Source organism: Narcine bancroftii, chromosome 3, assembly GCF_036971445.1.
Source record: "Narcine bancroftii isolate sNarBan1 chromosome 3, sNarBan1.hap1, whole genome shotgun sequence".
NCBI lineage: Eukaryota > Metazoa > Chordata > Chondrichthyes > Torpediniformes > Narcinidae > Narcine > Narcine bancroftii.
This window is the reverse complement of record NC_091471.1, coordinates 277,316,434-277,344,313: the sequence shown is the minus strand read 5'-3', so window position 1 is coordinate 277,344,313 and position 27,880 is coordinate 277,316,434. Positions and strand designations below refer to the sequence as shown.

The 27,880-nt window shown below is 42.3% G+C and overlaps 1 protein-coding gene and 1 long non-coding RNA gene across 8 annotated transcripts in view; one reads left to right on the top strand and one right to left on the bottom strand.

Annotated features, from left to right (window-relative positions):
- Positions 1 to 27,880, top strand: part of e4f1 (E4F transcription factor 1) — a 74,714-nt gene that overhangs the window by 10,492 nt on the left and 36,342 nt on the right. For all 3 annotated transcript variants that reach the window (XM_069928212.1, XM_069928211.1, XM_069928213.1), the window contains exons 2-9: positions 606 to 760; positions 1,702 to 1,792; positions 2,546 to 2,763; positions 3,421 to 3,541; positions 4,896 to 5,069; positions 8,184 to 8,344; positions 11,152 to 11,355; positions 27,601 to 27,706. In XM_069928212.1, coding sequence (XP_069784313.1) covers positions 606 to 760; positions 1,702 to 1,792; positions 2,546 to 2,763; positions 3,421 to 3,541; positions 4,896 to 5,069; positions 8,184 to 8,344; positions 11,152 to 11,355; positions 27,601 to 27,706 — 1,230 coding nt within the window. The remainder of the gene's footprint in view (positions 1 to 605; positions 761 to 1,701; positions 1,793 to 2,545; positions 2,764 to 3,420; positions 3,542 to 4,895; positions 5,070 to 8,183; positions 8,345 to 11,151; positions 11,356 to 27,600; positions 27,707 to 27,880) is intronic.
- LOC138758821 (uncharacterized) lies at positions 595 to 23,790 on the bottom strand. Of its 5 annotated transcripts, XR_011354487.1 has the most exons (5): positions 23,654 to 23,778; positions 9,861 to 9,965; positions 8,263 to 8,372; positions 1,222 to 1,364; positions 595 to 881 (listed from the first exon to the last, which is right to left on the bottom strand). It is a non-coding gene; the product is annotated as an uncharacterized lncRNA (long non-coding RNA). The 5 variants fall into 5 exon arrangements; XR_011354488.1 differs by lacking the exons at positions 595 to 881; positions 1,222 to 1,364 and adding an exon at positions 1,541 to 1,856; XR_011354489.1 differs by lacking the exons at positions 595 to 881; positions 1,222 to 1,364 and having other exon boundaries at positions 8,147 to 8,372; positions 23,734 to 23,790.

The following is a 27,880-nucleotide window of genomic DNA, read 5'->3' as shown; positions in this document are numbered from 1 at the left end:
TGGATAAAGGGATAATGTCTTGTACTTAATCTGTTGGCTACAAGCCCTCATTTCAAATTTATGCACATGGCAAATATATATTGCAGCTAAATTTTTCAACCAAATGTTGCCAAATTGTGGTCCTTGGAGAATCACCTCTGTGGCATTTACACGGTTCTTTGCAAATGTTTTTGGTGATTTGTTGACTTTAAGTTTTAAGTCACTTAATTTAGAACTGCATAAGGAATTGATTGCTATCGACATTTGTAATAATTGTGATTGCAGTATGATATCGGAGGGTTAGTACAAGTGCAGTTTCTTGTTGTCTCCCTCTCTTTCTCTCTTGCTCTAGCTTTTCCTCACTTGGTCTTGGTGGCTCGTTTGCTCTTGATCCCCTCACAGCACCACCCTCCCTCCCACACAGGAGCGCCAATAATTTTACTGTCTTAGTACAATCATACCTCAGGGGTCTGTCATTAGCCTCTTAAAACTATTCTATTCAGGTGGATAATGAATTACGTGTTCCAATTTCCTGTCTGTGAAGAACATTGGTTTTAGTTGAGTAACATTTACATTGTTGCTTCAATGAATAACATTTGTATTAACTTTGGGATTTTTTCTTGCAGAAGAACATGATGTGCATAAATGTGGCCGTTGTCAAGCAGAGTTTTGCAGCCTGGAGGGGTTTATTACCCACAAATTGCAAAAAGTATGCCAGCGGAGCCAAACATCATCCTTGGGTGCTCCTGAGCATCACCACATCAACCAGGCAGCCTTCGAGGTTAGTTGCTACTTACTGTGTGTTGATGTTTCGGCCACGGTCTCTGTTCTTTGTTCTTTGCTGTGCAGCCACTTTGTAATTTTGTTCCTAAAAAATTCTTCCCATTGACATTGATCCGTATCTTAATTACAACATTAAAAGAATGTGGTGATACTGAATATGTTTCATTTTTTTCCTTTCTTGAGGCATTAAAACTTAAAAAAAATTTCTGATCTGCCTGCTTGTAGTCCTTCCTCGTCTCCATCTTACTCCTCTCCCACATCCTTTCATTCTGATGTAGCTTTCTGCCACCTCCACAACCCCAAGCTGCCATTTTTATTCCCCCCCCCCCGTCTTGTTCCTGCTTCCTTTCTCTTGTCACTTTTCTTCCCCTCCCCAAGTTCTTTCTCTCCTCCCCTTCCCCAGCCCTGTTCTGTCTGTCTACCTTCTGAATGTAAATGATTGAAAAAATAGAATGTTACCTCTTTTTGGCTGGACTTGATGTTTAACTTTCCTCCTTGGATACTTGGGAAGGGAATTATTTGATGGTAGATGGTAGAATCCAAGATTTATTCATTTGAAAGTACAGTACAACTCCAATTATCCAAAATGGTCGGGACCGGGCCTATTTCAGATAAACAGTTTATTTGGAGAACTGGTCACTTTTAAAAAAAAAACTAAAGTAGGAACAGAAAATCACTTGTAACAGTGTTTATACAACAACAAACAACAAGGGAAGGCTTTTTAAGCATTTAAATAATGTTTAATTCTCACCAAAAAAAATTGTTGGTCACCGCCTATCACTGACACCTCCCCACCGAGGTCCCCGCCGCCGGGAGCCCGAAGTCCCTGGTCAGTTCAGCTCTGACAAAATGAGGATTTTGGAAAGTTGGAGTTGTACTATAAATAAATGTTTTAACCATAACAGGAGCCTGGTAAATTTCTGAACCTTGTGCTTTCAGGAGTCTGTGTCCTTGGACTCAGCAATCACTCTCACACAGTTGGTTGTGGCTTCCCTTGCACAACCAGAAGCAAACACCAAATCACACTCTGGTAAGGCAGCACTGGAAAAAGCTTGATCTTTATTCTCTTGTTTCTTTGTCAAGTGATTGGATGCCTGTTTGAAATTAAGAACATTTATATTTCCGGGCACTTGGACATCCCAATTAGGATATGACATGCATTAAAAAATAAACTACTGTTAGAACTTGAGCCTCATCTGCGGAGGCAAATGGATGGTCGTTTAGACTCAAGACACTGCAACAAGCATCTGAAATGTCAGCCATCCCTTTGCCTCCACAGGTAATGCTGGACCTGCTGAGTTCTTCAGGCAGTTTACTTTTGTTTTGCTCCATATTGAAATATTTGTTATTGTTTCTAAGGTATGACATGTGTTCATTAACATACTGAAACTCCCATGAAAGTGCCCCATTAATCTTTTAAAATCCGCTCATTGTTTCAAAACATCTTTTTGAATAGTTTACCCTAAATGTGTAATTTAGCCCTGTGGCATTTTACAAGCTAAACTTGCCTTGTAGGACTTTTTGAACCAGTGGTATTTAAATGTTGATCTTGCAGTGAAATTCATTGTCCTGCTATATCAACCAGCCCTCTCAAGCAAGGGTTGAGGTGAAAATTTGAGAAGCTTGGATGATACAGTGACTTTAAATGGTGCAATATTCCACAAATCAGATTTGTCTTTGGACAGTGTAATGTTTCTTCAGGGCTAGTACCAGCACCTGTCTCAGATTAATGCATTGGTGTGTTCCATGTGTCCATGCCCATCTCACGTGCTTTTGTTTCCAGATGATGGGAGCGACAAGGCATGTCAGATCTCAGATGAGCAATTCTGTGAATACCCTCAGCTGCAGCACAGTGAACAGCTTACCAGTGAAGAGATTGATGGCCAGAGCTGTCAGAAGAATGTGGAGGAGGAGAGTGGAGCTGAAAAGAAGAGGTGTGAGATGGTTCTGACTGACGAAGGGCGATTCATGTGTCAAGTCTGTGAAAAGACCTTCAAAACGGTCAGTTTGATCCCCAAGACTTTGGGAGTGATGGCAATTGCAGGCTAAATGGTAATAAAACTATAATCATTAATAAACTGTGGTGGAATATTATGTTTTAGAAAGATAGTTTAAAAATAACCAAGCAAATTTTTGTTTTGAGAAAAAGTAGTTAAGTGATCTCCATTTACAGCTCATGTAGGAAGATTGGGCAGCACGGTTAGTTTAGTAGGTCTGGTTTAGAATCCCACGCTGTCTGTAAGGAGTTGGTACGTTCTCCCAATGTCTGTGTGTGTTTTTTCATGGGGTCTCTGGTTTCCTTTGCTGTTCATTTGGGGAATTTGGTACGGGCTCATGGGTTGGAGGGGCCTGTTAAGGTGCTGTATGTCTTAAAAAAATTAAATGTTACTCCTTTCAGTCAGGAGTCAAAGTATGTGGGGGGGGGGGGTGGTGTGTTGATTTAGGGCATGCATGCGTCCAATTAAGTGGCTCTATTACAATCCACTAATTAACAACCTTGTAGATCTGCAACATTAGTATGGTTCATGGGATTTAATTTCTGCTGTGTCTGAATATCAGTTCAGAAGTTCAAGCTGCTCAGTGTGTGTGTGTGTGTGTGTGTGTAACATAAATCCATCAGTCTTGAGCTGTTCAGAGGATCTGATGCTGTACTTGCAGGCTGTCATCCTAAAGGCACACATGGTTACCCATAGTGACAAGAAGCCTTTCAAATGCAAGATATGTGGGATGGCTTTCAGAACCAAGGGATCTTTGGTTAGACACAATCGACGGCACACAGGTGAGAAACGCCCTCAGAGGCGAAAGCTCTAACATCTTTTGCATTTCAGTAAGCAGGAAGTGCTCTGTTCTTTTCCATTTTCAACTATTTTAAGCTTTTAGTACATAGGATGTGATGGTGATTTCCCCCCCCCCCCCCGCCCCCGAATTATGTTGAGGTTGCTGTTGTGTAGAAGTTTTCCTGCAATCCTGCATGCCAGATGTAGTGTAGTGAAGGCAAAGGTGAGGTTCTCCACTTTTGTGGCCATATAATAAAGGCAGATTATTGCGCACGCAGTGACAAATGAGGTGAAGAGGAGATGCAGCGAGACCTGGGTATGTGCATCAGTCATTGAAGGTGAATGAAGGAACAGCAGGGGGTGAACAAAGCAAATGGCATGTTGGCCTTTATAGTGAGAGGTTTTTGAATAGAGAAGCAGGGAGGTCTGACTGCAATTTTATAGAGCCTGGATGAGGGCACACCTCGAGTATTCCATACAGTTTTGGTCTCCTAATCTGAGGAAGGACATTCTTGCTATTGAGGGCACAGCGAAGATTCACCAGACTGATTCCTGGGATGGCAGGACAGAATGATGAAGAAAGACTGGCTTGGCCAGGGTTGTACTCATTGAAATTTGATCTTGTAACTAGACAGGTGAGATGCAGGAAGTATGTTCCTGATGCTGGGGAAGTCCAGAACAAGGGAACACAGTTCAAGGAAACTATTTAATACTGAGATAAGGAGTAACTGTTGAACATCCTGCTACAGAAAGTTGTTGAGGCCAGTTCATGAGATGTATTCAATAGGGATGTGACCCTATTGGCTGAAGGGATCAAGGGGCATGAGGAGACTGCAGGTTGAGAGTACTGAGGTCATATGATCAACCATGATCATACTGATCGGTGGTGCAGGATTGAATGATCCTCTTATTTCTACTCTAATATGTTCATTAAGTTCTACCACTGCAGTTGTGGTAAATTAAACAGCAGGCCCATTGTTGATTGCACCTTTGCCAATATTAATCCAATTTCAGAACACTATGGCGTTCAGTAACTTCTGAAAAGATATTTTGTATGTCCCTCTTGTTTTTCTCTCATGAATCTGTTTACATCCTCACCTTTGACCAAATACTCAATGCAATCTATGCCTTTCAGTGTCTAATTTATGAACAATGTCATTGTGAAGCTTACAACAGAGGTTTTGTGGAGCTGAACTCTATTTGACTGCTCAAGTTCTGATCAAAGTTAAATAATAATATTTACCAGCTCAATGGGTTTGAAAATTTGTACTTTTGGGAGGGAGAGTGTTGTTAGCTTGTGTCAGAAGGATTGCAGGAGTTTAGTTTGGATGTTTAAACTACTGTAATGTTTCACAGATGAGCGGCCTTATAAGTGTCGGATGTGTGGGATGAGTTTTCGGGAATCTGGAGCACTCACGCGCCATCTGAAAGCCATCACCCCTTGTACTGAAAAAGTGAAGTTTCAGCAAATGAAATTAATTTCAACAACCAACCAAGATGGATCAGTGAATAAACCTGAAACTCAGGAAGGTATGGCACTGACCAAGTACATTGTATGACATTTTATCCATTTGGGGCCATACACTATGCAAAGCTGTTCTAAAACAGGTGAAGTGAATACACAGTGATTCAAACCAATGAAGCAGGCAGGCTCAAATTAGTTTTCAATTAAGAATGTTAGCATTTATCTCAAAGGGGCCAGAATCCAAAGGGATGAAAATATTTTTCCAGCTGACTGCTGTATGTGGTTAGACCTGTAAGGAAGGATATTATAGTGTGGGGACGAGGTCATAGAATCACAGTGATAGCACGGAAACAAGCTTTTTGGACAATTGAGTCTGATTTCACCATCAAGCATCCATTCTTAAATTAAATTCGAATTTTACCCTAACACATTTTATTTTCCACATTCCCATCAGCTCCTTAGATTCTGCCACATTTACACTCAAGGAGCAATACACAGTGACCAATGAGAGATGTAGGTCAATTGGGTGTAATTAGATGGCATGGACTCGTGGGCTGAAAGGACCTGTTGCTGTACTGTGTGTCCAAAAAACAGAAGCATTCTCAGGCACCCCATTTATTTTGGATAGAACTATAATTGTAAGGCAGCAGGACAACCAATTACTTTGGTTATGGAAAGGTGATGTCACTACACGGGATTTGTTAGAATTGTATTGGGTTAATTTAAAAGGACAGGTTGCATAAAATGAGGCTTTTATTCTCTCAGATCCTGAAATTGAGGAGGTGCTAATAGAGAATTCTTGTGAATGCATTGTGAGAATAGGAGGATATGTTGGCTGAAAATCCAGAATAATTTGGCAATGGAGATGAGATGCACTCCTCAGAGAACCATGCCAATCTAGAATTCTCTTTTCTCCCAAGGTTATAATTGCTGAGATGGGGCAGTCATTTGAAAATGTTAAAGATGAGATTAATAGATACTTGTTCAGGAAAGTATTCAGGATTACAGGATCAAGGAAGAGTGGATTGGGATGAATTGTTTTCTGGCAAGGGTGTGTACAGCAAGTGGAAGGCCTTCTAAAGTGAAATTTTGAGTGTAGAGTTTGCATGTTCTTATCAGGATTAAAGACAAAGTTAACAGGTATAGGGGACCTTGGTTTTCAAGGGATATTGGTGATGTGGTTAAGAAGAAGAGAGAGGAGTCTAGCAGGTGTAGGCAACAAGGAGCAGATTAGATACTAGAATATAGAAAATGGAGTGCTCCAAGGATCTGTTCTGGGAGCTCTGCTCTTTGTGATTTTTATAAATGACCTGGATGAAGAGGTGGAAGGATGGGTCAGTAAGTTTGCGGATGACATGAACGTTGGAAGAATTATGAATGGAGCTGAAGGTTGTCAAAGGTTACAAGAGGCTATAGACAGGATGCAGAATTGGGCAGAAAAATGCAGATGAATTTCAATCCAAGTAAGTGTGAAATAAATGCATTTTGGAAGGGCAAACCAGAAGGCTGAGTAGAGCGTTAATGGTCGGTTACTTAAGAGTGGGGATGAACAGCGGGACCTTGGGGTAAAAATCAATACATCCCTCAAGGTTGCCGCACAGGTTGATAGGATAGTTAAGAAGGTCTATGGGATGCTGGGCTTCATTATTAGAGGGATTGAATTCAGGAGTAGACAGGTCATGTTACAACTGTATAACTCTGATGAGACCATACTTAGACTATTGTGTTTGGTTCTGGTCACCTCATTACAGGACAGATGTGGAAGCTATGGAGAGGGTGCAGAGGAGATTTATCAGGATATTGCCTGGATTGAGAAACCAGTCTTATGAGGCAAGGTTAGCAGACCTGGGACTTTTCTCTTTGGAGCATAGAAGGACAAGAGGAGACTTGATCGTGGTCTACAAGATTATGAAAGGCATAGATAGGGTGAACAGCCAGCACCTGTTTCCCAAGGCAGGATTAGTAAATACCAGAAGACATCTGTACAAAGTGAAGGGAAGGAAGTTTAGGGGAGACATCAGGGATAAGTATTTTACACCAAGTGTTGTGGGTGCCTGGAATGCCTTGCCGGGGATGGTGGTGGAGGCTGAAACACTAGGGACATTTAAGAGACTCTTAGACAGACACATGGATGAAAGTACTTTTTTTTAGGAAGGAATACATGGGTCAGCACAACATAGATGTCCGAAGGGCCTGTACTGTGCTGTATTGTTCTACGTAATGCTATGTAAAACAGAGCTATGTAGAGTTGATGTAGAGATCTGCCTGGTATAACTGAGTGAATTGTATTTGACAAACTATAACAGGGATACAGGGTATGTAAGAGCCAAAATATGTGTACTTATCATGTTAGTCGATGTGCTGGGGTCCATAGCCTGGGTGTAGCCATCTTGATTCCTGTGCACATGTGTAAATCTTCGGTTGGCGCATGCATGATTCGCGTATTGGAATTTGGTGCATGCACGAGAGTTAAGGACGCAACTTCAATATCGTTGGGATGCTTAACTTTCGCACATGCGCCAACCAAACTCCAATATGCAAACCCACCGTGCATGCACCAACCAAAGGCCTGTGCACAGGAATCAAAATGGCGGTTATCAGTATTTCCTTGGTTTGACAGGCTGCTTCAAAAAGATGGTAAAACTCAGTCAAGTTTCTATGAATCAAGAACTTTGTATAGACTGGGCTGAATGAGGATGACAGATTTCCCTCCCAAAAGGATGATAGTTTTTCAACAGTTTGCAGTTTCATTATTGCTGTACCTTTTTATTCCAAATATTATTTGTAACTAACTGATTTGAATTTGGCTGACGCCGTGGTGGCTCTGAACCCATGTCTCTGGATTATCAGACCTGTGATGTAACCTTTATGCTCTATTCCCCTGAATAAAAAGGACATAAGGAATCAAGGAGGTAAGGAAATACATTGTCATCCCAAGAAAAAGATGCTGGCTGCCCATCCTATCAATAGACCCCTCATAATCTTGTACAATTCTATTATGTCACCTCTCTTCCTTTGTTGCTCAAAGAGAAAATACCTTGCTCTGTCAACCTTGCAATTAGACAGCACATGTGTAGAAATGATTATTGTTACTTTAAAAAGCTGCTTTCATTGAAATAGTGTTTGGATAACTGCTGATGGGTTAGCAAAATGGTGGCATGAACCTTTTAATCTTACAGTAAATAAACAGATTGAAGAGTTGGTTTCAACAGAGGAGCCAGAGTCTGCAGAAACAACTGCTGTGATCAGTGTGCTTACGAATTCTGAAGGAAGCATCGAGCAAGTGCAGGTTCATAACATGAGCCAGGACCTGAATTCTGAAGCTGGGCAAAAACCACAGGTAAAGCATCACCAATGCACCCAGGTATCTGAATCAGAAAAGTCAAACATTTTATCAGAAAGAGTGAAATTATACAGAAAGCTTTCTTTCTTTAAAAAAATGTAAAGCAATAAACGACATATCATAACTTGGGACTTCTAAAAGTTACAGATAAATAAAACAAGGGCAGAGTAGGCTATGTAACATTCTCCACTCTTTACTCCTGTGGCATAATTTTCAGTTTTAAAATAAATCTGCCATTGGAGGTTAAACAAGAAAGTCTGCAGATGCTGGTGTTGAGTAAAATGCCCAAACGTGCTGGGGAAACTCAGCAGGTCAGGCAGCATCCATTGGAAGTAACAGGTCACCAGTGTTTCGGGCCTGGGCCCTTCATCAGGAATGTTGTCAAAATGTTGGTTACCCATGAGTGTTAAAAACGTGCCCTTCTGATCATTACCACGAAAACATAAATCCGAAACACTCAGATTATATCTTTTCAAACGTTCTGGAGTCAGGTATAATTGATGTATAAAATTATAATTTACATGTCTTTACCTAACATTTTAAATTTTAGTCCTATTGTCTCCAATGATCATTTTCAAACTTAACTCCCAAGTTCTTCTCCCATTTAAATCGTGATTTATGTAACTCAAGTTTGGGCATTTTTTTGCTGGAATAATTTATACATTTCAGAAATAAAACCTTTCCTTCATCACGAATCAACATTTCAAATTTCTTTGGGTAAATGCAAATCTATCCCAAAATAATCATGCCACATTGATTTAATATGATAATCACAAAAAAGTGTATGAGTAGGTATTTGATATTTTTCCTTCAACCTTTCAAATGATTTTAAAAAAAGACATCTCAAAGTAGTCATTTATCATCTTAATTCCTTTTTGATTTCAAATTTTAAGAAAGTTATTATTAATTGTAAAAGGTAAACATTTATTCTGATATAAGTAAGTCTATCTAGACAATATGCTTTGGTTCCCAACATCTTTGTTTACCCCTTCCCAAATACCCATCAAATGAAATAAAATAGGTGATGTATTAGAACTTAATGATTTACCGTTCCATTTATAAATAAAATAATCTCTTCTATCTTCAATTCTTTTCGATCTATATCTACCCAAGTCAAAGGACTCTCCAAATCAAACATTCTATTAATAATTTTTAATTGTGCAGCTTTATAATCGTTAAAAAAATCAGAAGTTGCCAACCACCTAACTCACATTTCCATGTTAACTTATGCTTAGAAACTCTCACCAGTTTTCCCTTTCATAAAAATGTCCTTAACATCGTATTCAAATCTTTAAAAAAAGGAATATTTTGAAAAATATACTGAAGTCTAGGAAATATATTCATTTTTATACAATTCATTCTACCCACCAAAGTTAGCAGTAAATCTTTCCATTTGTATGTCTTCTTTTATTACAGAAATTAGCGGTAAATAATTTAAATCAAACAATTGATTTATATATTTATTTATCTTAATACATAACTACTTAATTTAATTTGACCATTTAAAACCTACCCCTTATTTACAACCAGAATAGTCAGCTTCAGCCAATGGCATAAGTTCACTTTTGTTCCAATTCACTTTATAACCAGATAATTCCCCAAACTGTATTAACTTTTCCTGTAACACATGGGTCAGTTAAATATATTAATTAGTACATCATCTGCAAATAAACTAATCTTGTACTCCTCCAACCCTAATTTAATACCCTTTATATTCTTTTCCTGTCTTATTAATTGAGTTAAAGGTTTAATCTCCAATGCAAACATTGCAGGTAATAAAGGGCAACCCTGTCTGGTAGATTTCTCCAAATTAAAAAAATTCAGGTAAGACTCCATTTGTCATAACTCTAGCTCTAGGTTGTTTATATATTGCCTGAATCCAACTTATAAATATTGATTCAAACCGAAATTTTTCCAACTCTTTAAATCAAAAACCCCATTCTACCCTATCAAAAGCCTTTTTGGCATCCAAGGACATGACTATTGGGGCTTGAGAATATAATCAAGAATAGTTTTGCATTGCATGTGGTCTGAGGAGCCGAGGACAGTAAACCATAGCCTTTTATAGATGCAAAATATACCATGATACAAGCTTGAAGAATAACTGGAGTATTATTCATAGTTTCCTGATCAATATTTATCCATAATTAAAACTGTTAAAATTTATCTGGTCATTGACACATAACTGAACAAGTTGGCAGTGATGTTAGCCGCTGTAAAAATCCTTTATTGACTGCAAAATTCCTTATGACATTATGAAAGATTCTATATTTAAAAATAAAGTTCAGAATGGTTATCTTCATTAGCTACATCCAGCCAACTTTTCACTCTTATAATCTAGAAATTATTGGCTATACTGGATTTAAATTAGAAATAATCATAAATTTGCAAGCCTGTAAAGCATGTAGGTTCCATGCTTTCCTTATAAATTGTGTCGCTAAGCCAGGTCACTAGTCTGGTGCCTCCTTCCTGTACTCAAATTGGATCATATTAAATTATGAGGGCAAGGACTGTTGGCTGCACTGATAGAAGGGATTGGCTACAAGAAAGCAGAAAAGGTGAAAGTAGAGGAAAGGAACTGAAAGGATGGATGAACATGGACAAATGGGTGAAATGAAAGGATGGATGAACATGGATAAATGGGTTTCCTCATCCATAATTAAGTTATGGATCGATCAGTGTTTGGTGTGTAGGAAAGGAAAACTTAATTCTAAAACGATAGTGCAGAAGAATACATTGACTCAAAAGATCATATTCCTTTTAAATGTAGAAGAGACATTGTCAGTATTGTTTTCTTCCTCTAGTCACCTGCGTCCACGGAGCTGGCTCCAGAGGAGACTACCAATGAGAATCTGATCTGTCAGGCCATGAGGAATTCTGGGATTGTCATTGAAACTGTTACTATTGGAGATTCCCAGAAATCCACAGAAGTGTCTCAGTTGACTGCTGAGGGGGACACTGTGGAGGATGTTGCAGAGGACTGCATTGTGATGGAGGAAGATGACACGGTACCTTTTGTTCTACCACTTTATCAGTTGGGGTGCTTGTAATGAGTCTGATGTTGCCGTAGAGGCTGCAGGAGCGCTGGAGGCGCTTGGTGAATCTGGGGGATCTCTCTTTTGCTTCTCTTTCTTGAACTGTAAGGGGTGCCAGGCAATGCTAATGCCAAATTTTATCCGCCTTATGGCAGACTTGAGGCAATTTCTTGTAATGTTACATTTCTGTTTTATTATACGACAATTAATATGTGATCTGATCATTGTCCCTACCCCTCTCTCCCCGCCCCCCCCCCCCCACCCCAGCTCTCTCCTCCAATCATTGAATGTGTCTGGTCAAAACATTTCGCTTCAATGACTCTGTGGTAATGGTGGCAAGTGGGCCAACGATGATCTGGATGAAGGATTGAGAGACACAAATTCTCGTCCCACTATGGTGGAAGGATTTCATTATTGTAAAATTTATGAAGTTACCGTGAAATTACTGCAGTTGGTCAAATTAATCACCATTCAGTCATGAAATGTCTTTTTACTAGTGTCTCTAGAAGGTTGTTGATTTTTAACTGACATTAGACTTGAAAATGCCAATTCAGCCCAGTCCACCTCCAGTTACTTCTTCAACAAGTAATGAGGCATGAAGTAATGGCACACTGATTACTAAAGACTACAAACAGGAAAACGGCAAGAGATGAAAGTGCAGGAATTTTAATTTTTGTATCTATCTTCACAAATAAATTAACTACCAAAACATTAGTGAACTTGGGTTTTGTGGGAGAGAGAGAGAGATACTAAAGGAAGGCAGTGATAGTGGAGAAATGCTAATTATTATGGAATGCAGTGGTCCCAGAAATGTTGGATGTACTGGTGGTCATTTTCCAAGGTTCATAAACTGTGGATCGGTTCTATGAGTTGAAGCGTAGATTATATCAATGCACTGATTAAAGGACAAAACTGGGAAATAGACATCAGTAGTAGGGAAAATGCTGAGCCCAATGTTAATGATGCAGAGCATAACGACAGGATCAGTCCAAGTCAACATGTGAAGGTGAACTTAATGCACTTTCTGAAATGTTTAGAGGATATATTTAGTGATGTGAATGGTGGGGAGAACTAGTGGGTATGGTGTATTTGTACATAAGGAGGGTTTTGCTAAGGTTCCAGTTGACAATTAAAGCTCATTGGCTGGGGGTAGTATATAATGTCATGGACAGATTGCTGGTGGGCAGACAGGAAATAGTTGGAATAAACCGTCTTTTCCAAGAGGGAGTCAGGGATGATGTGCTTGGAGCCCAGCTGTTCAAAATATATAAAATGTTTTGGATGAGGGAATTGAGCATGAAGTCTCCCAAGTTTGCAGAGGAACAAAATTGGATGGCAGTGTGAGGTGTGGGAAGGATGCAGAGGGACTCTAGGGATTTGGAAGGGAATGATTGGGGAAATGTGTGGTAAATACAGAATAAAATGGGTAGATGTGGTGTTATCCACTTTGGAGGCAAGTATAGGAAGATAGATTATTATGTGAGGGAGTTGCAACATAACTGGTATCCTTGTGCACCAGTCAATGAAAGTGTAGATGTCGCAGGTGATTAGACAGGGAAATGGGGTGTTGCCTTCTTTGTGAGAGGATTTCATTAAAGTTGTACAAGTGGATGTTCTCTACAGTTTGTATCTCCATCTCTGAGGAAGAATGATCTGCTTAGGGAAGTTTTTCAGGGTCTAGACAGACCCTGAAATGGAAGAATTTAGGCTTTTTCAGCCCCTTGAGTGTTTGGCAGTTGCATTCCCCTGCTATTCTTCTCTTTGATCCATTCTCTCCAGTTCCCAATAAAAGTGCATGGGGACCTCATTGGAACTTGAAAAACCCTGTTGGGAGTGGAAAGATGACCACACAGATGAGTGAGGCAATGGTAAGCAGCTTCAGACTTGGAGGAGGAGAAATGGCTTCACCCGAAGAATAGTGAACCTGCAACTATTCTAGCAAACAAGATATTTAAGGCAAAATCATTCAAGAGGAGTCAGGCATTGTTCTAATGCCCAAAGAGATGAAATGAAGTAGAGAGAAAGCAGGAACAGGCTACTGAACTTGAATAGTCATGATCATTTTCTATTGCAGGCTTGATGGGCCAAACTGTCTATTCCTGCTTCAGATATTTGTTTCAATGGTAGTGAGTAGACCAATGTAAAGGTCAAAGCCTCTTCCTGTTCTTGGCAATCTACCTGATGCAGCTATAATAGTACATGGGAGTATCAAAGTTCATGAAGAGATGGGCTGGTCTACTCTCCAAATGGTGTTGTACTACCATTTTGCTGGGTGGAACGAAGGCAAAATTTTTTGGTAGCTCAGAAGTAGATGTCCATGAGGTATCGTGATCTATCTCAGCTTTCAGATTTATTGTCAGTAGCAAATTGTATTCCACCACAATCTAAACTGAAGGCCTTATATATAATTTACTGTAACATTGCTATCAAGCCAGAATTAAATCAGGCTAGTCGAAATCAGCTTAAGGACCAATGTCACAGTTGCCTACATCCACATGTCCTGCAGTTTTATTTTCCAATTTTTTCAGAGCCATGCTGCTGTAGATGAAAATCTTGTAATGAATGTGGTCTAGGATCTGCAGGCATGTTAGCTTCCACCTTAAGGATCAGTCATGGGGAATATTGGGCCCACATCAACTACAATGTTTACCTGTTGAAGTAGCAGTACTTCAAAAGTAATTATAGGAGGTTTCTGGCATCATTCATCTTATCAGTGAGTTCAGTTTCTCCTTAGTCTTGATTTTGATGGCATTTTCATTTTGTCATAGATTGTACAGCATAGCAGCTGGTGCTTTTGTCTCGCCATGTGATGTCTGACCATGCTGATCCCATTATCCTGCATCGGGTCTATATCTTTACATATCTTTCCTGTCTGTGTATTTTTCTAAAAGTCTTTTAAAAGTTGGAATTAATATATATCTTTATCATCCCCTCTGGTTCAAAGGTTTCTTTTATTGTCACATAAAATCTCTGTTATCCAGCACCTATGGGGATTGGATATGCAATTTTTCCGGTTGACTGAGACTCACTCTTCCAATGCCTAACTAATATACCTGCATTAAGAATATGCCGTTTAAAAGACAAAAGGCAATGCAAAATGTAATTTGAAAAAAAAAATCAGTATGTGAAATTCACTTTAATCAGGTAATTCCCCTAACATCCATAGAACACTAAAGCACAAAAAACAGCCCATTCATCCCTTCTAGTCTGTGCTGACCATTCAGCTAGTCTCACTGACCTGCTCCCATTCCATGACCCTCTAGAACTCTCCCATTCATGTATCTATCCAATTCCCCAGTACATGATATGGCAGCTCATTCCACACTCCCATCATTCTGAGTGAAGAAGTCCCCCCTAAACCTTTCCCCTTTCACCCTAAAGCTATGTCCTCTTGAATTTATCTCTCCTAATCTAAGTGGAAAGAGCCTATTCACTTTTACTCTGTCTACACCCCTCATTATTTTATAAACCTTTATTAAATCTCCCTTTATTAAATCTCCCTTTATTCTTCTTCGTTCCAAGGCATAAAATCCTAACCTGTTTAATCTTTCCCTGTAACTCAACTTCTGAAGACCTGGAAACATCTTGATAAATCTTCTCTGCACTCTTTCATTCTTACTGATATCCTTCCTGTAGTTTGGTGACTAGAACTGCACACAACATTCTAAATTTGGCCCCACCCATGTCTTAAACAACTTCAACATAACATCCCAACTCCTATTCTCAATACTTTGACTTATAAAGGCTAAGATGCCAAAAGCTTTCTTTACATCCCTGTCCACATGTGACGCCACCTATAGGGAACAATGTACTTGTATCCCCAGGTCTCTTTGCTCCTCCACACTCCTCAGTGCCCTACCATTTACAGTGTACGAACTCCTTGATTTGCTCTTCCAAAATGCAATACCTCGCACTTGTCTGCATTAAACTCCATCATCCATTTTCTGGGCCATTCTCCCAGTTGGTCCAGAACCCCCTGCAAGCTTTGAAAATTTCCTCGCTGTCCACAACACCTCTAATCTTTGTGTTATCAGCAAACTTGCTGATCCATTTTACCACATTATCATCCGGATCATTGATATGGACAACAAATAGCAATGGTCCTAAAACAGATTAATGAGGAACACCACTCATCACAGGCCTCCAGTCTGAGAAGCAACCATCCACTACCAGTCTGTTTTCTCCCACAAAGCCAATTACAAATCCATTATACAAACTCTTCATGAATATCTAACCTTCTGAACTAACCTCCCATGTGGGACCTTGATGAAGGCCCTACTAATGTCCATGTGGACAACATCCACAGCCTTTCTTTCATCTAACTCCTCAAAAATCTCTACAAGATTTGTTAAACACTACCTACTACGCTCAAAGCCATGCTGACTGTCCTTAATCAGCCCATGGCTGTCCAAATACCTATATATCCTATCTCTCAGAACTCCTTCCAATAATTTACCTACTGCTCACCGGCCGATAATTACCTTGTTTACTTTTGGAACCTTTTTTAAACAGCAGGACAATATGAGCTACTTTCCAAACCTCCATTGCCTCTCCCATGGCTAAGGACATTTTGAATATATCTGCCAGGGTCCCTGCAATTTTAACACTTGTCTCCCTTGAGGTCCGAGGGAAAATCATATCTGGCCTAAGGGATTTGTCTATCTTTATTTGCTGTAAGGGAGTAATCACCTCCTTCTCCTTAATCTCCTTAAATCCCATGACACTTCTGTTTGTTTCCCTTTCAAACCTATGCACTATGCCAGATTCCTGAGTCAAACTGATGCAAAAAAGAAACTGTTTAAGATCTCCCCCATTTCGTGAGGTCCACTCTGATCCTCTAAGGGACCAATTTTGTCCCTTGTTATCCTCTTACTCTTAATATACTTTTAGAAATCTTTCGGATTTCCCTTCACATTATCTGCCAAAGCACCCTCATATCTCCTGATTTCCTTCTTTAGTATGCTCTTACATTTTCCAATCTCTGTAAGTACCTCATTTGCTCCTTGTTGCCTATGTCATACACCTCTCTTCTTCTTAATTATTATCACCAATATCCCTTGAAAACCAAGGTTCCCCATATGCCTGTTAATTTTGCCTTTAATCCTGGTAGGAACATGCAAACTCTGCACCCTCAATATTTCATCTTTGAAGGCCTTCCTCTTGCCGGACACATCCTTGCCAGAAAACAGCTTATTCCAATCGACTCTTTTGAGATCCTTTCTCATTTCCACAAAATTGGCCTTTCTCCAATTTAGAACCTCACCTCGAGGACCAGACCTGTCCTTATCCATAATTAACCTGAAACTAATGACATTATGGTCACTGGACTCAAAATGCTCACCTATACAGAGTTCTGGCACCTGACCTATCTTCTTCCCTAATAAGAGATCACGTATTGCATCCTCCCTCATTGGTACCTCTATATATTGATTTAGAAAACTTTTCCGCACACGTTTGACAAACTCCAAGCCATTCAGCCCTCTTATAGTATGGGAGTCCCAGTCAATATGTGGAAAGTTAAAAATCTACTACCACAACTTTCTGTTTCTTACAATGGTCTGCTATCTCCCGACAGATTTGCACCTCCAATTCTCTTGGACTATTGGGCAGTCTATAATACAAGCCTATTAGTGTGTTTGCATTTTTCCTGTTACTTAGTTCCATCCATATGGCCTCTAGGTGAGTTCTATGCACAGCTGTGATATTTTCCTTGACTAGCAATGCCACTCCTCCCCCTTTCATCTCTCCCTCTCTATCATGTATGAAGCATCAGAACCCCAGAACATTGAACTGCCACTCCTGTCCCACCTGCAGATGTTTCACTAATAGCAATAACGCCATAATCCCATGTGCAAATCCATACCCTAAGCTCATCTGCTTTACCGACAATACTCCTCACATTGAAATAGATGCATCTGAGATCATTTCTATTATGTACAAACCTCTGCTGTCTGCCTTTACATGCAGCTCTTCCATGACCCTTACTGCCCTCCACCTCACTATTTGCTGTATCACTCAATTTCCCATCCCCCTGCAAGTCTAGTTTTAACTTCCTCCGGAGCAGCACAAGCAAACCTACCCGCAAGGATACTAGTCCCCCTCCAGTTCAGGTGCAAACCATCCCATCAGAACAGGTCCCATCTTCCCTGGAACAATGCCCAATTATCCAGAAACCTGAAGCCCTCCCTCCTGCACCATCTACTTAGCCATGTGTTTAGCTGCATTATCTTCCTGTTTCTAGCCTCACTAGTGCATGGCACAGGTAGTAATCCTGAAATTACCACCCTGGAGGTCCTGAGCTTCATCTTTGCACCTAACTCCCTAAACTCTCCTTGGAGGGCATCCTCATCCTTCCTACCCACATCATTGGTCCCTTCATGAACCACGGCATCTGGCTGCTCACCCTCCCTCCTTAAGATCAGGAGAATTCTCTCTGAGATATCTCGGACCCTGACATCAAGCAGGCGACAGACCCTCCTGGATACTCATTCTCTCCCACAGAACCACCTATCTGTCTCCTTAACTATTGAATTCTCTATCACTATTGCACTCCCTCCTTCCTTTCTTAGATGAGGGCCCTGTCTTTGTGCCAGAGACATGACCACTACAACATGGTAGATTGTGCCCACCAACAGTATCCAAAACGGTATACCCATTGTTGATGGGAACGGCTACAGGGGTTCTCTGCTCCTTTTTTCTCTTCCCCTTGCCTCCCCTGACAGTCACCTAGCTGCTTGCCTCCTAATTCTTAAGGGTGACTACCTCCTTAAAACTCCTCTCAATCACTGCCTCCCTGAAACCCCTCTCGATCACTGCCTCCTGAATGATCCAAAGTTTATCCAGCTGCAATCCCATTTCCCAAACTCGATTTATCAGGAGCTGCAGCTGGATGCACCTCTTGCAAGTGCAGTCATCAGCAACAAATGCATTGTCCCTGACTTCCCACATCCTGCAATCAGAACACTGGACTGCTCGAACTGTTGCCTCCATTACAATTAAAGAAACTTGGCACTCTTAACTTACTGAGAGCAAAGCTCCTCAGTCACTACTTGACGAAGCCACTACGACAAAAGACAATGGCCCCACTCTATCTCTGAACCACTCCGTCGCTGGTGCTGTAATTCAAACCCGTCACTGGCACTGTAACTGTGTTGCACTAAATGCTATGGTAACCATGCCGCCATCTTTATTAATCCCCGCCAATTTTAAACGCTTATTTTTTTAACCTACAGCATATGCTGATATATAGGATGATTCTCAAAACTTTAAAAATGTCAACTCAAAATCAGGGTCACCTTGTTCGCTAGGTCTAAAGCCCGAACCTTTACAGTGAAATCTCAACACCACTGCCATCTTACCCCTTCCCCTTCATATCCTATACCCCATCCCACCAGTTTTGACTCAAGTGTCCCAGTCAGGCCATCAGAGCACTCTACCACTTTCCTCGCACTGACAACCCAACTCGCCTCCAGGCAAGTGGCCCAGTCAAGCCCTAGGATGCCCTCTACCACACTCCTCATGCTGACAACCCGACTCACCTCCAGGCAAGTGTCCTGGTCAGGCCCTTGGCACATGTTCCTCGCGCAGACAACCCAACTCGCTTCCAGGCAAGTGGCCCAGTCAAGCTCTAGATGCCCTCTACCACACTCCTCATGCTGACAACCTGACTCACCTCCAGGCAAGTGTCTTGGTCAGGCCCTTGACGCATGTTCATCACGCGGACAACCCGACTTGCCTCCACACAAGTGGCGACAGCGAATAGAATGCGTGCGCATTGAGGGATGTTGCTGGTTCAGTGGGGCAAACCTGTGAATGTCCAACAAAGTCTCGGCACTCACCCACAGGGTCCACCCGCCTGGTCTGTCTTATTTGGAGTGCGCCTATTTATTTATTTTTTTTTGTTGGCAGTTCAAGATTGGGGTTGATTGAATTCTGGATAATAGGGGTTTTACTGTCCATGATGTATTTAAACTTTGATCTGCCGTTAGGCAAAAAAGAATCACCATGACAGTGGGAGAAAGAGAAGCAAAAGAGAGTCCCTTCAGAGGTGCTGAGTGTCCGTGGATTTACCTCCAGGGCTCCTGCAGCCGCACAGACTCCAGTTCAAACCCAAACCTCCGATATGATCAGAAAGCCTTCAGCACTTGAGACCCTTTGGTAGCCCTTTTGCGCTCAGCATCCTCTCAAATCCTGGTTCCAATACCTGGTTCCCATGAGCCAGTCTCTAGAAGCCCGCAGCCTGTGTGAGTCCTTCGATTGCAAGCTGCCAACTGCCTGCAAGCTGTGGCATCTCATTCCAGTTATCCTCCAGTGCCAAATGTGACAAGTACATTTTGACACATCAGGGTCTTCCATCAGATGGGGAAATTGAAACCAAGCTCATCAAGGGAGAAATGTTCAAAATGAGGGGTGGTGTTCAGTTCACAGACGACAGGTAGGCGATGAGACAAAATAATAGCTGGATGGATGACAGAGACACATTCAAAAACTGCTCTGGAGGTATTGTATGAAATACACGTAGTATTAGAAACGAGGTGGATGATCTTTCTGTACAGCTACAGATTGGCAAGTATGATGTTATAGCCATTCCTGAGTTTTGGATAATGGATGATGTCATCCAAGGCTATACAGTGTATTGCAAGGATTTGCAGGAATATTGAGGGGTGGCGTGGCTCTACTGGTAAGCAACAATATTAAATAATTGGCATCTTGGCGCCTCACAGTTCGGCGGGCAGCAACCTCCTTTGAAGAAGACCGCAGAGCCCACCTCACTGACAAAAGACAAAGGAGGAAAAACCCAACACCCAACCCCAACCAACCAATTTTCCCTTGCAACCGCTGCAACCGTGCCTGCCTATCCCGCATCGGACTTGTCAGTCACCAACGAGCCTGCAGCAGACGTGGACATACCCCTCCATAAATCTTCGTCCGCGAAGCCAAGCCAAAGAAAAAAGAAAAAAATAATTGGAAAGAAGGGACATATCAGAAAAGGTAGAATCCTTAAGCAATGGTGAAGGTAAAAGTGGCAGTTATAAACAGGCCCCCAAACAGCAGCCGAGATGTGGATGACAAAATGCAACTGGAAATAGATAAGGTATGTCAGAAGGACAGCATTACAATAATAATGGGGGATTTTAACATGAGAGTAGATGGGAAAATCAGGTAAATACAAGATCCCCAGAGAGAGAGAGTTTGTGGAATGCCTTTTTTGGAGCAGTTTGTTGATGAGCCCACCAGGGTATCAGCTTGGGTTCTATGTAATGAACCGGAGGTGATTGGAGAGCGGAAGGTAAAGTTATGACAATATGACTGAATTCATTCACTGTGAAATTTGAAAAGGAGGGGCTAGCGTTCAATGTGTTGGCTTTTCATTGGAGTAAAGGAAAGTACAGATGCATGAGAGAGGAACTGGCCAAAGTTGATTGAGAGTATAGAGTTTGTATGTTCCTGTCAGGATTAAAGGCAACGTTAGCAGGGATAGTGGGGATCTGGTTCGGAAGGTCACATGGAGCAAATGAGGTACCGGAGGCGTTTAAAAGATGCAAGAGAAACCTCAAGAAAGAAATCAGGAGGCTAAAACAAAAAATACGAAGTTGCTTTGGCAGACAATGTGAGGAAAATTCCTAGGGTTTTTACAGGCATATTAAGAGCAAAAGGATAGTAAGGGACAAAATTGGTCCCCTTGAAGATCATAGTGGTTGGCTTTGGATGGGGGAGATCTTAAATGTTTTACTTTTCATTAATATTCATTGAGGAAACAGGCACAGGGTTGTGGCAAGTAAAGAAAGTCAGCAGTGAGGTCATGGAACCAAATCAGATGAAAAAGGAGGAAGTGTTTGCTGTTTTAAAGTAAATAAGGATGGATAAATCCCCATGGGCTGACAAGATATTCCCTCAGACTTTGAAGGAGCCTAGTGTAAAAATAGCAAGGGCTCTGTCAGAAATATTTAATATGCCCTTAGTCATGGGTGTGGTGCCAGAAGATTGGAGGGTAGCTCACATTGTTCCGTTGTTTAAAAAAGGCTCCAAATGTAACCCTGGAAATTGTAGGCCAGTGAGTAGTAGGTAGATTATTTAAAGGTGTTCTAAGCGATCAGACATACAATTATTTGAATAGCCAGAAACTGATAATGGATAGTAAACGTGGCTTTGTGTGAAGTAGGTCATGTTTAACCAATCATGTGGAGTTTTTTGAGGATGTTACCAGGAAAGTTGATGAATAAAAGGCTGTGGTTGTTGTCTACATGGACTTTAATAAGGCCTTTGACAAGGTCCCACATAGGAGGTTAGTCAGGAAGGTTCAGACACTAGATATTCATGGTGATAATGAACTGGATTCGACAATGGCTGGACAGGAGAAGCCAGAGTAGTAGTGGATGATTGCTTCTCAGACTGGAGGCCTGTGACTAGTGGTGTGCCTAAGGGAAATTTGTTTGTTATCTGTATCAATGATCTGGATGATTATGTGGTAAATTGGATGAGCAAGTTTGCAGATGACACAAAAATTGGAGGTGTTATGGACAGTGAAGAAGGTTTTCAAAGCTTGCAGAGGAATCTGGACCAGCAGGAAAAATATGCTGAAAAATGGTAGATAGAATTTAATGTAGACAAGTGAGAGTTGTATTTTGGAAGAACAAATCAAGAAAGGACATGGTAAATGGTAGGGCACTAAGGCGTGTGGCAGAACAAAGGGATGTGGGAGCACAGATGCATAATTCCTTGAAAGTGGTGTCACAGGTAGATAGTGTTGTAAAGAGAGTTTTTGGCATATTGGCCTTCATAGATCGGAAAGAAGTTGGGATGTTATGGTAAAGTTGTATAAGACATGGGTGAGGCCAAATTTGGAGTATTGTTCGCAGTTTTGGTCACCTAACTACAGGAAAGATATCAATAAGATAGAAAGAGTTCAGAGAAGATTTACTAGAATGATGCCTGGACTTCATGAACTGAATTAGAGTGAAAGGTTCAACAGGTTAGGGCTTTAACAGGTTTGGAGTGTTGAAGAATGAGGGGAGATTTGATAAAGGTATTTAAAATTAGGAGACAGAGTCTAAGTCGACTTTTTCCATTGAGTGTGGGTGAAATACAAACCAGATGATGGGGTTAAAAGTGAAAAGGGAAAAATTTAGGGGAACATGAGGGGGAACTTCTTCACACAGAGAGTGGTGGGAGTGTGGAACGAACTGTCAGCTGAGGTGGTGAATATGGGCTCTATTTGAACAAGAGGAATTTAGCCGGGTATTTGGATGGGAGAGGTATGGAGGCTATGGACTGGGTGCAGGTCAGTGGGACTAGGCAAAAAAAATAGTTTGGCACAGACTGAAAGGGCCGAAGGGATCTGTTTCTGTGCTGCAGTGTTCAATGGAAAAACACACTAAGGAGAAAACAGCAGATCAGCAATAGCAGAAATTTATGAGAAATGAGGAAAATGCTGAACAGGCTCACTGATCGGCTCTATCATTAACTCCAAGGGTGTAGAGTGAGGAACGATGGGCTTTATTACAGTTTAGATGTAGCTGGCCTGATTCCATGTGCTCGTCTAAGGACCCTTTATTCCAGGGTCACAAGGGGAGGAGTTACCAGGGAGCAAGTCACCATTGGGGGACAGACCAGCTACCCGTTGACAGTCACATATATGCATATTTGTATCACCACATTCACCCGCTCTTTTAAAACAATATCCTACCAGGTTAAAAGACCTAGAGGCTCAGCCGGTTGGGTGGTCTAATTTGCCTCTGCGACTGGCGCAGTTCCACTGGTGATACAATGGTCGGCTCTGTTGCCGGTTATGTGTCCTGAGGCTGGGGAGGGAGGGTTATCTCTGTTGGAGGTGGGGTTTGGTTGTATGTGGGGGCATTTGTGCTGGTCGGAGCAGCTGGAGCAGGTTCCAGGCTGTATGGCATGGTGGGTGGGGGTGGGTTGCTGACAGGGGTGGTATGGGTGTAGGTAGGACCTGGTTTGAAGGGGGTGGAGAGGATTCTCCAGCACGTGCCTGGTCCCAGATGGGGACTGTGTCCTCCTGGCCATCTGGGTACACCACGTAGGCATACTGAGGGTTGGCGTGCAGGAATTGGACCTCTTTGATCAAGGGGTTGGACCCGTGACCCCTCGCATGTTCCCGCAGGACGTGTCCTGGGGATGAGAGCCAGGATGGTGGTACGGTCCGGTTGCCGACTTCCTGGGGTAGGAAAACTTGCGTTCATGTGGGGTTGCGTTGGTAATGGTGCATAGAAGAGAGTGGATGGAATGGAGTTCTTCCGGCAGAACTTACTGCCAATAGGACACTGCCAGGCCTTTTGATGTAAGAGCCAAGAGGACATCTTTCCAAACTGTGGCATTTTTTCTCTCTACCTGCCTGTTCCCTTGGTCATCCTGCTAGTGGCAATGCCTCTGGCCAACAGGTACTGCCACAGTTTGTCATTCAGAGGACCCCCAATCACTGTGGATGTAATTTGGGTACCTTTATGACGGTGGCTGAGGTCATGTCGGGACAGAGGATGGCAAAGGAGCACCTGGAGTACGCGTCAATGATGAATGTTCTTGTTAGACGAGGGCAGGGGCACCTTGAAATTGATGCTGAGTCATTCAAAGGGGCATGTGGCCTTTATGAGGTACGACTTGTTGGGCTGAAAAACTGTGGACTGTACATCCCAATGGTGTCTGGTCAATGACCTGACATCCTCAATGGAGTAGGAAAGGTTCCATGCTTTCACAAGGTGGAGGGATTGGAGTTGACTGAGATGCACGCTGGTACGGCCCCCAGGATAGAGCGTTGGTGGGGGAGGTTGTTGAGCTTGCCTGGCTGGTATAGGATGCCGTTTTTAGTTGTAGGTGGACAACTCGATTCTCCACCTCAGGATTTTGTCATTTTTTATCTTGCTCTGCAAGTTGGTATTGAACATGAATGTAATGGCTCGTTGGTCCTTTAGCGGGGTAAATCTCTTCCCGGCCAGGTAATGATGCCAGTGGTGTACTGTCTCAACGATGACCTGCGCCTCCTACTTGACGGAGGAATGCTGTGTCTCAGGTCCATGAAGGGTATGGAGAAAAATGCTACTGGATTGCCTGCCTGGTTCAGAGTGGCGGTCAGCGTAAAGTCAGAGGCATTGCTTTCCACCTGGAACAGGATGGATCTGTCCACAGCAAGCATCATGGCTTTGGTGATGTCTCCCTTGATCTGGGTGAAGGCTGCCCGGGCGTCTGCCGATAGGGGAAGGTTGTGGATCTTACCGGGGATAGACTTCATCAGCATAATTGGGCACCCATTGGGTGTAATAGGAGAAGTCCCAAGTACCTTTTTAGCACCTTGAGGTTGGGCAGGATAGGGAGTTCCATAAGAGGATGCATGCGGTCAGAGACAATGACACCATGTACCACGGCGCATCAGAGGAGGGCCATTCGAGTTGTGCTAAACACACACTTATCTTTGTTGTAGGTCAAATTGAGGGACTTGGGAGTATGGAGGAATTTGGCAAGGTTTGCATTGTGGTCCTGCTGGTCGTGGCTGCAGATGGTGACATTGTCTAGGTAGGGGAACGTGGCCATCAGTTTGTGCTTGTCCACCATCTGATCCATTTCTCTCTAAAATACGGAGACACCATTGGTGACTCTGAAGGGTACCTGGAGGAAGTGATAGAGCCTGCCGTCTGCTTTGAATGCGATATACTGGTGGTCTCCTGGATGAAGTGGAAGTTGATGGTATGCCGAATTTAGGTCACTGGTGGAGACCACCCTATACTGAGCGATCTTGTTCACCACGTTGGTGATCCGGGGAAGGGGGTATGTGTACAGCTGCATGAAGCGGTTGATCATTTGGCTATAGTCGATCATCATATGGGGTTTACTTCCGCCCCTGACCACCACAACTTGGGCTCTCCGTGGGCTGGAGCTGTGTGCTATTGACCCTCTCTGCTAGGAGTCGCTGTATCTCGGACTTTATGAATGCCCTGTCCGCAGCACTGTAGCATCTGCTTTTAATGGCTATGGGCTTGTAGTCTGGGGTAAGGTTCTCAAACAATGATGGTGGGGGTAAGCAGAGGGTTGAGAGCTCGCAGGTTGGGTCTGGCTGCTGGGAGGAATCCGTGAGCTGGGGGTTGTAAGCCATAATGGGTGGTGGGATCTGGATCCACTGCCTTAAACACTCTTGATCTCGCCCTCAGCAGGTCATGAATGCTCTGATTCATCCAAGGCTTCCAGTTGGGGAACACCCAGTATTTGTGCATGGGCACGCACTCATCTGCACAGGTCTTGATGAAGTCAGTGACTCTTATTGCATATTCATTCAAGTCTCAGGATGAAGGTACATGAAAAGATAGGCCCAAGTCAGTATGGTTTCCTAAAAGGAAAATCATGCAATATGTTGAAGAGATCACAATAGAACAGACAGGGGAGATGCAGTGGATGTTGTGTTTTTGGATTTTCAAAAGGCCTTCGATAAGGTGACACATACAAGGCTGCTAAACAAGATGAGAGGCCGAAAAATTACGGAAGGATATTGGCAGGAAACAGTAGGAACAAAAGGATGCTATTCTGGTTGGTAACTGGTTACCAGTAGTGATCCACAGAGGCTGGTGCTGGAGCCGCTTCTTTTTAGGTTGCATATAAATGATTTGGATGATGGAATAGATGGCATTGTGTTTAATTGCAGATGATACCAAAATAGGTGGTAAGGTGGTTGGTGCTGAGGATACGGAAAGGTTGCAGAGAGACCGGGATAGATTAGGAGAATGGGCAAAGAGGTGGCAGACAAAATAGAATGTTGGTAGGAGAAATAGATGGGCAGACTATTGTTTGGATGGGGAGAAAATACAAAATTTGGAGGTACAAAGAGACTTTAGAGTCCTCACACTGGATACCTGAAAGGTTAACCTCCAGGTTGAGTCAGCGGTGAAGAATACGAATGCAATATTGGCATTAATTTCTAGCATTCAAGAACAGAGACTAAAGCCTCACTTGGATACTGCGTATAGGTTTGGGCGCCTTAGATGACAAAAGATGTGCTGGTGTTGGAGATGGTTTAGAGAAATTGATAGCAGGAATGAAAGGGTCAGCATAAGAGGAATGGTTTTCGGCTCTTAGTCTGTACTCGTTGGATTAAAGAAGGATGAGGGGGGCCTCATAGAGGCCTTTTGAATGCTGAAAGGCCTGGACCGAGTAGATGTGGCAAAGATGTTTCCCATGGTAGGGGAATTCTTGGGTATAACTTCATCAGTTTAAAACAGACATGGAAACATTGCTTTAGTGTGTCTGTGGAACCTGTGCTACAGGCGGCTGTGGGGTGAGGTCGTTGGGTGTATTTAAGGCAGAGACTGACAGGTATTTAATTAGTCAGGGCATTAAGGATTATGAGGAGAAAACCAGGGAGTGGGGCTGAGAGGGAGAATGATAAGAATGGCCGAGCAGTTTTCATGACCAATGGGCCTCCTCCTATATCTTTGTATTTTGTGACCCAGCATTGATCCCTGAGGCACATCATTAGTCACAGGCCTCCAGTCAAGGAGGCAGTCCTCTGTTACCACTCTCTGGCTTTTCCCAGTCAGTGTTTAATCCAATTTACTATCTCATTGTGAATACCCAACTACTGAACCTTCTTGACCACCCTCCCTTGTGGGACCTTGTAGAAAGCCTTCTTAAAAATAGCTTCATTATTCTTCCGTCAAGAATCTCTTCATTTCTGATCATATGGAAATTGCTGCAATTCAGGAAGGTAAGTGCCAGCACCTTCTAAAAGGACAACTGAGGATGGACCTTAAGAATCAACCATGCCAGGTGTATCAGTTAGCGCAACGCTAGGACAGTGCCAGTGACCTGGGTTTGAATCTGGCACTGTCTGTAAGGAGTTTGTATGTATTCCCCATTTCTGCATGGGTTTCCTCAGAGTTCTCTGGTTTCCTCCCACATTCCAAAGTAGGTTAATTAGTCACATTTGGGTGGCATGGGCTGGTGGATCAGAAGGGCCTCTATTACAGCGCTGTATCTCTGTGTTAAACTGATTTCTTCCATAAAGTGCAGAGGATTTTTTAAACAATAATTCCGTAGTTTCATGGTTGTTGTGCCTGAAACTTGATATTTCAGATGTAAAGAGAAAGCTAACTAGCTGTAATACCCCAGATACTGTGGAGAGAATTTAATTTGTTTCATCCAGATTCTGGATTTGCCATCTTGTAACTGTTCTATACTTTATGAACTACAGTTAAATGTTACATCATTCACATGCAGGCAGGCTTAAAAGGTGAAAACAACTGCAAGCAGTTCAAGTGCCCTCACTGCAGTCGAGTGTTCCGTGGATCTAGCTATTTACGCCTGCATATTAAAGCTCATCTTGGTAAGTGGACAAAGTACACATCACCAAGTCATCTCAGGCTCTCATTTACAGTAATGTTTCTCCTTCTACCAACAATGCTTTCAATTTAAATAGATATGGCTATATTTCCTTGCCAAAAAAATTGATTCTGAAGATCGACAGAAACCAGATTATGAGTGCAAAAAATATTTGGAG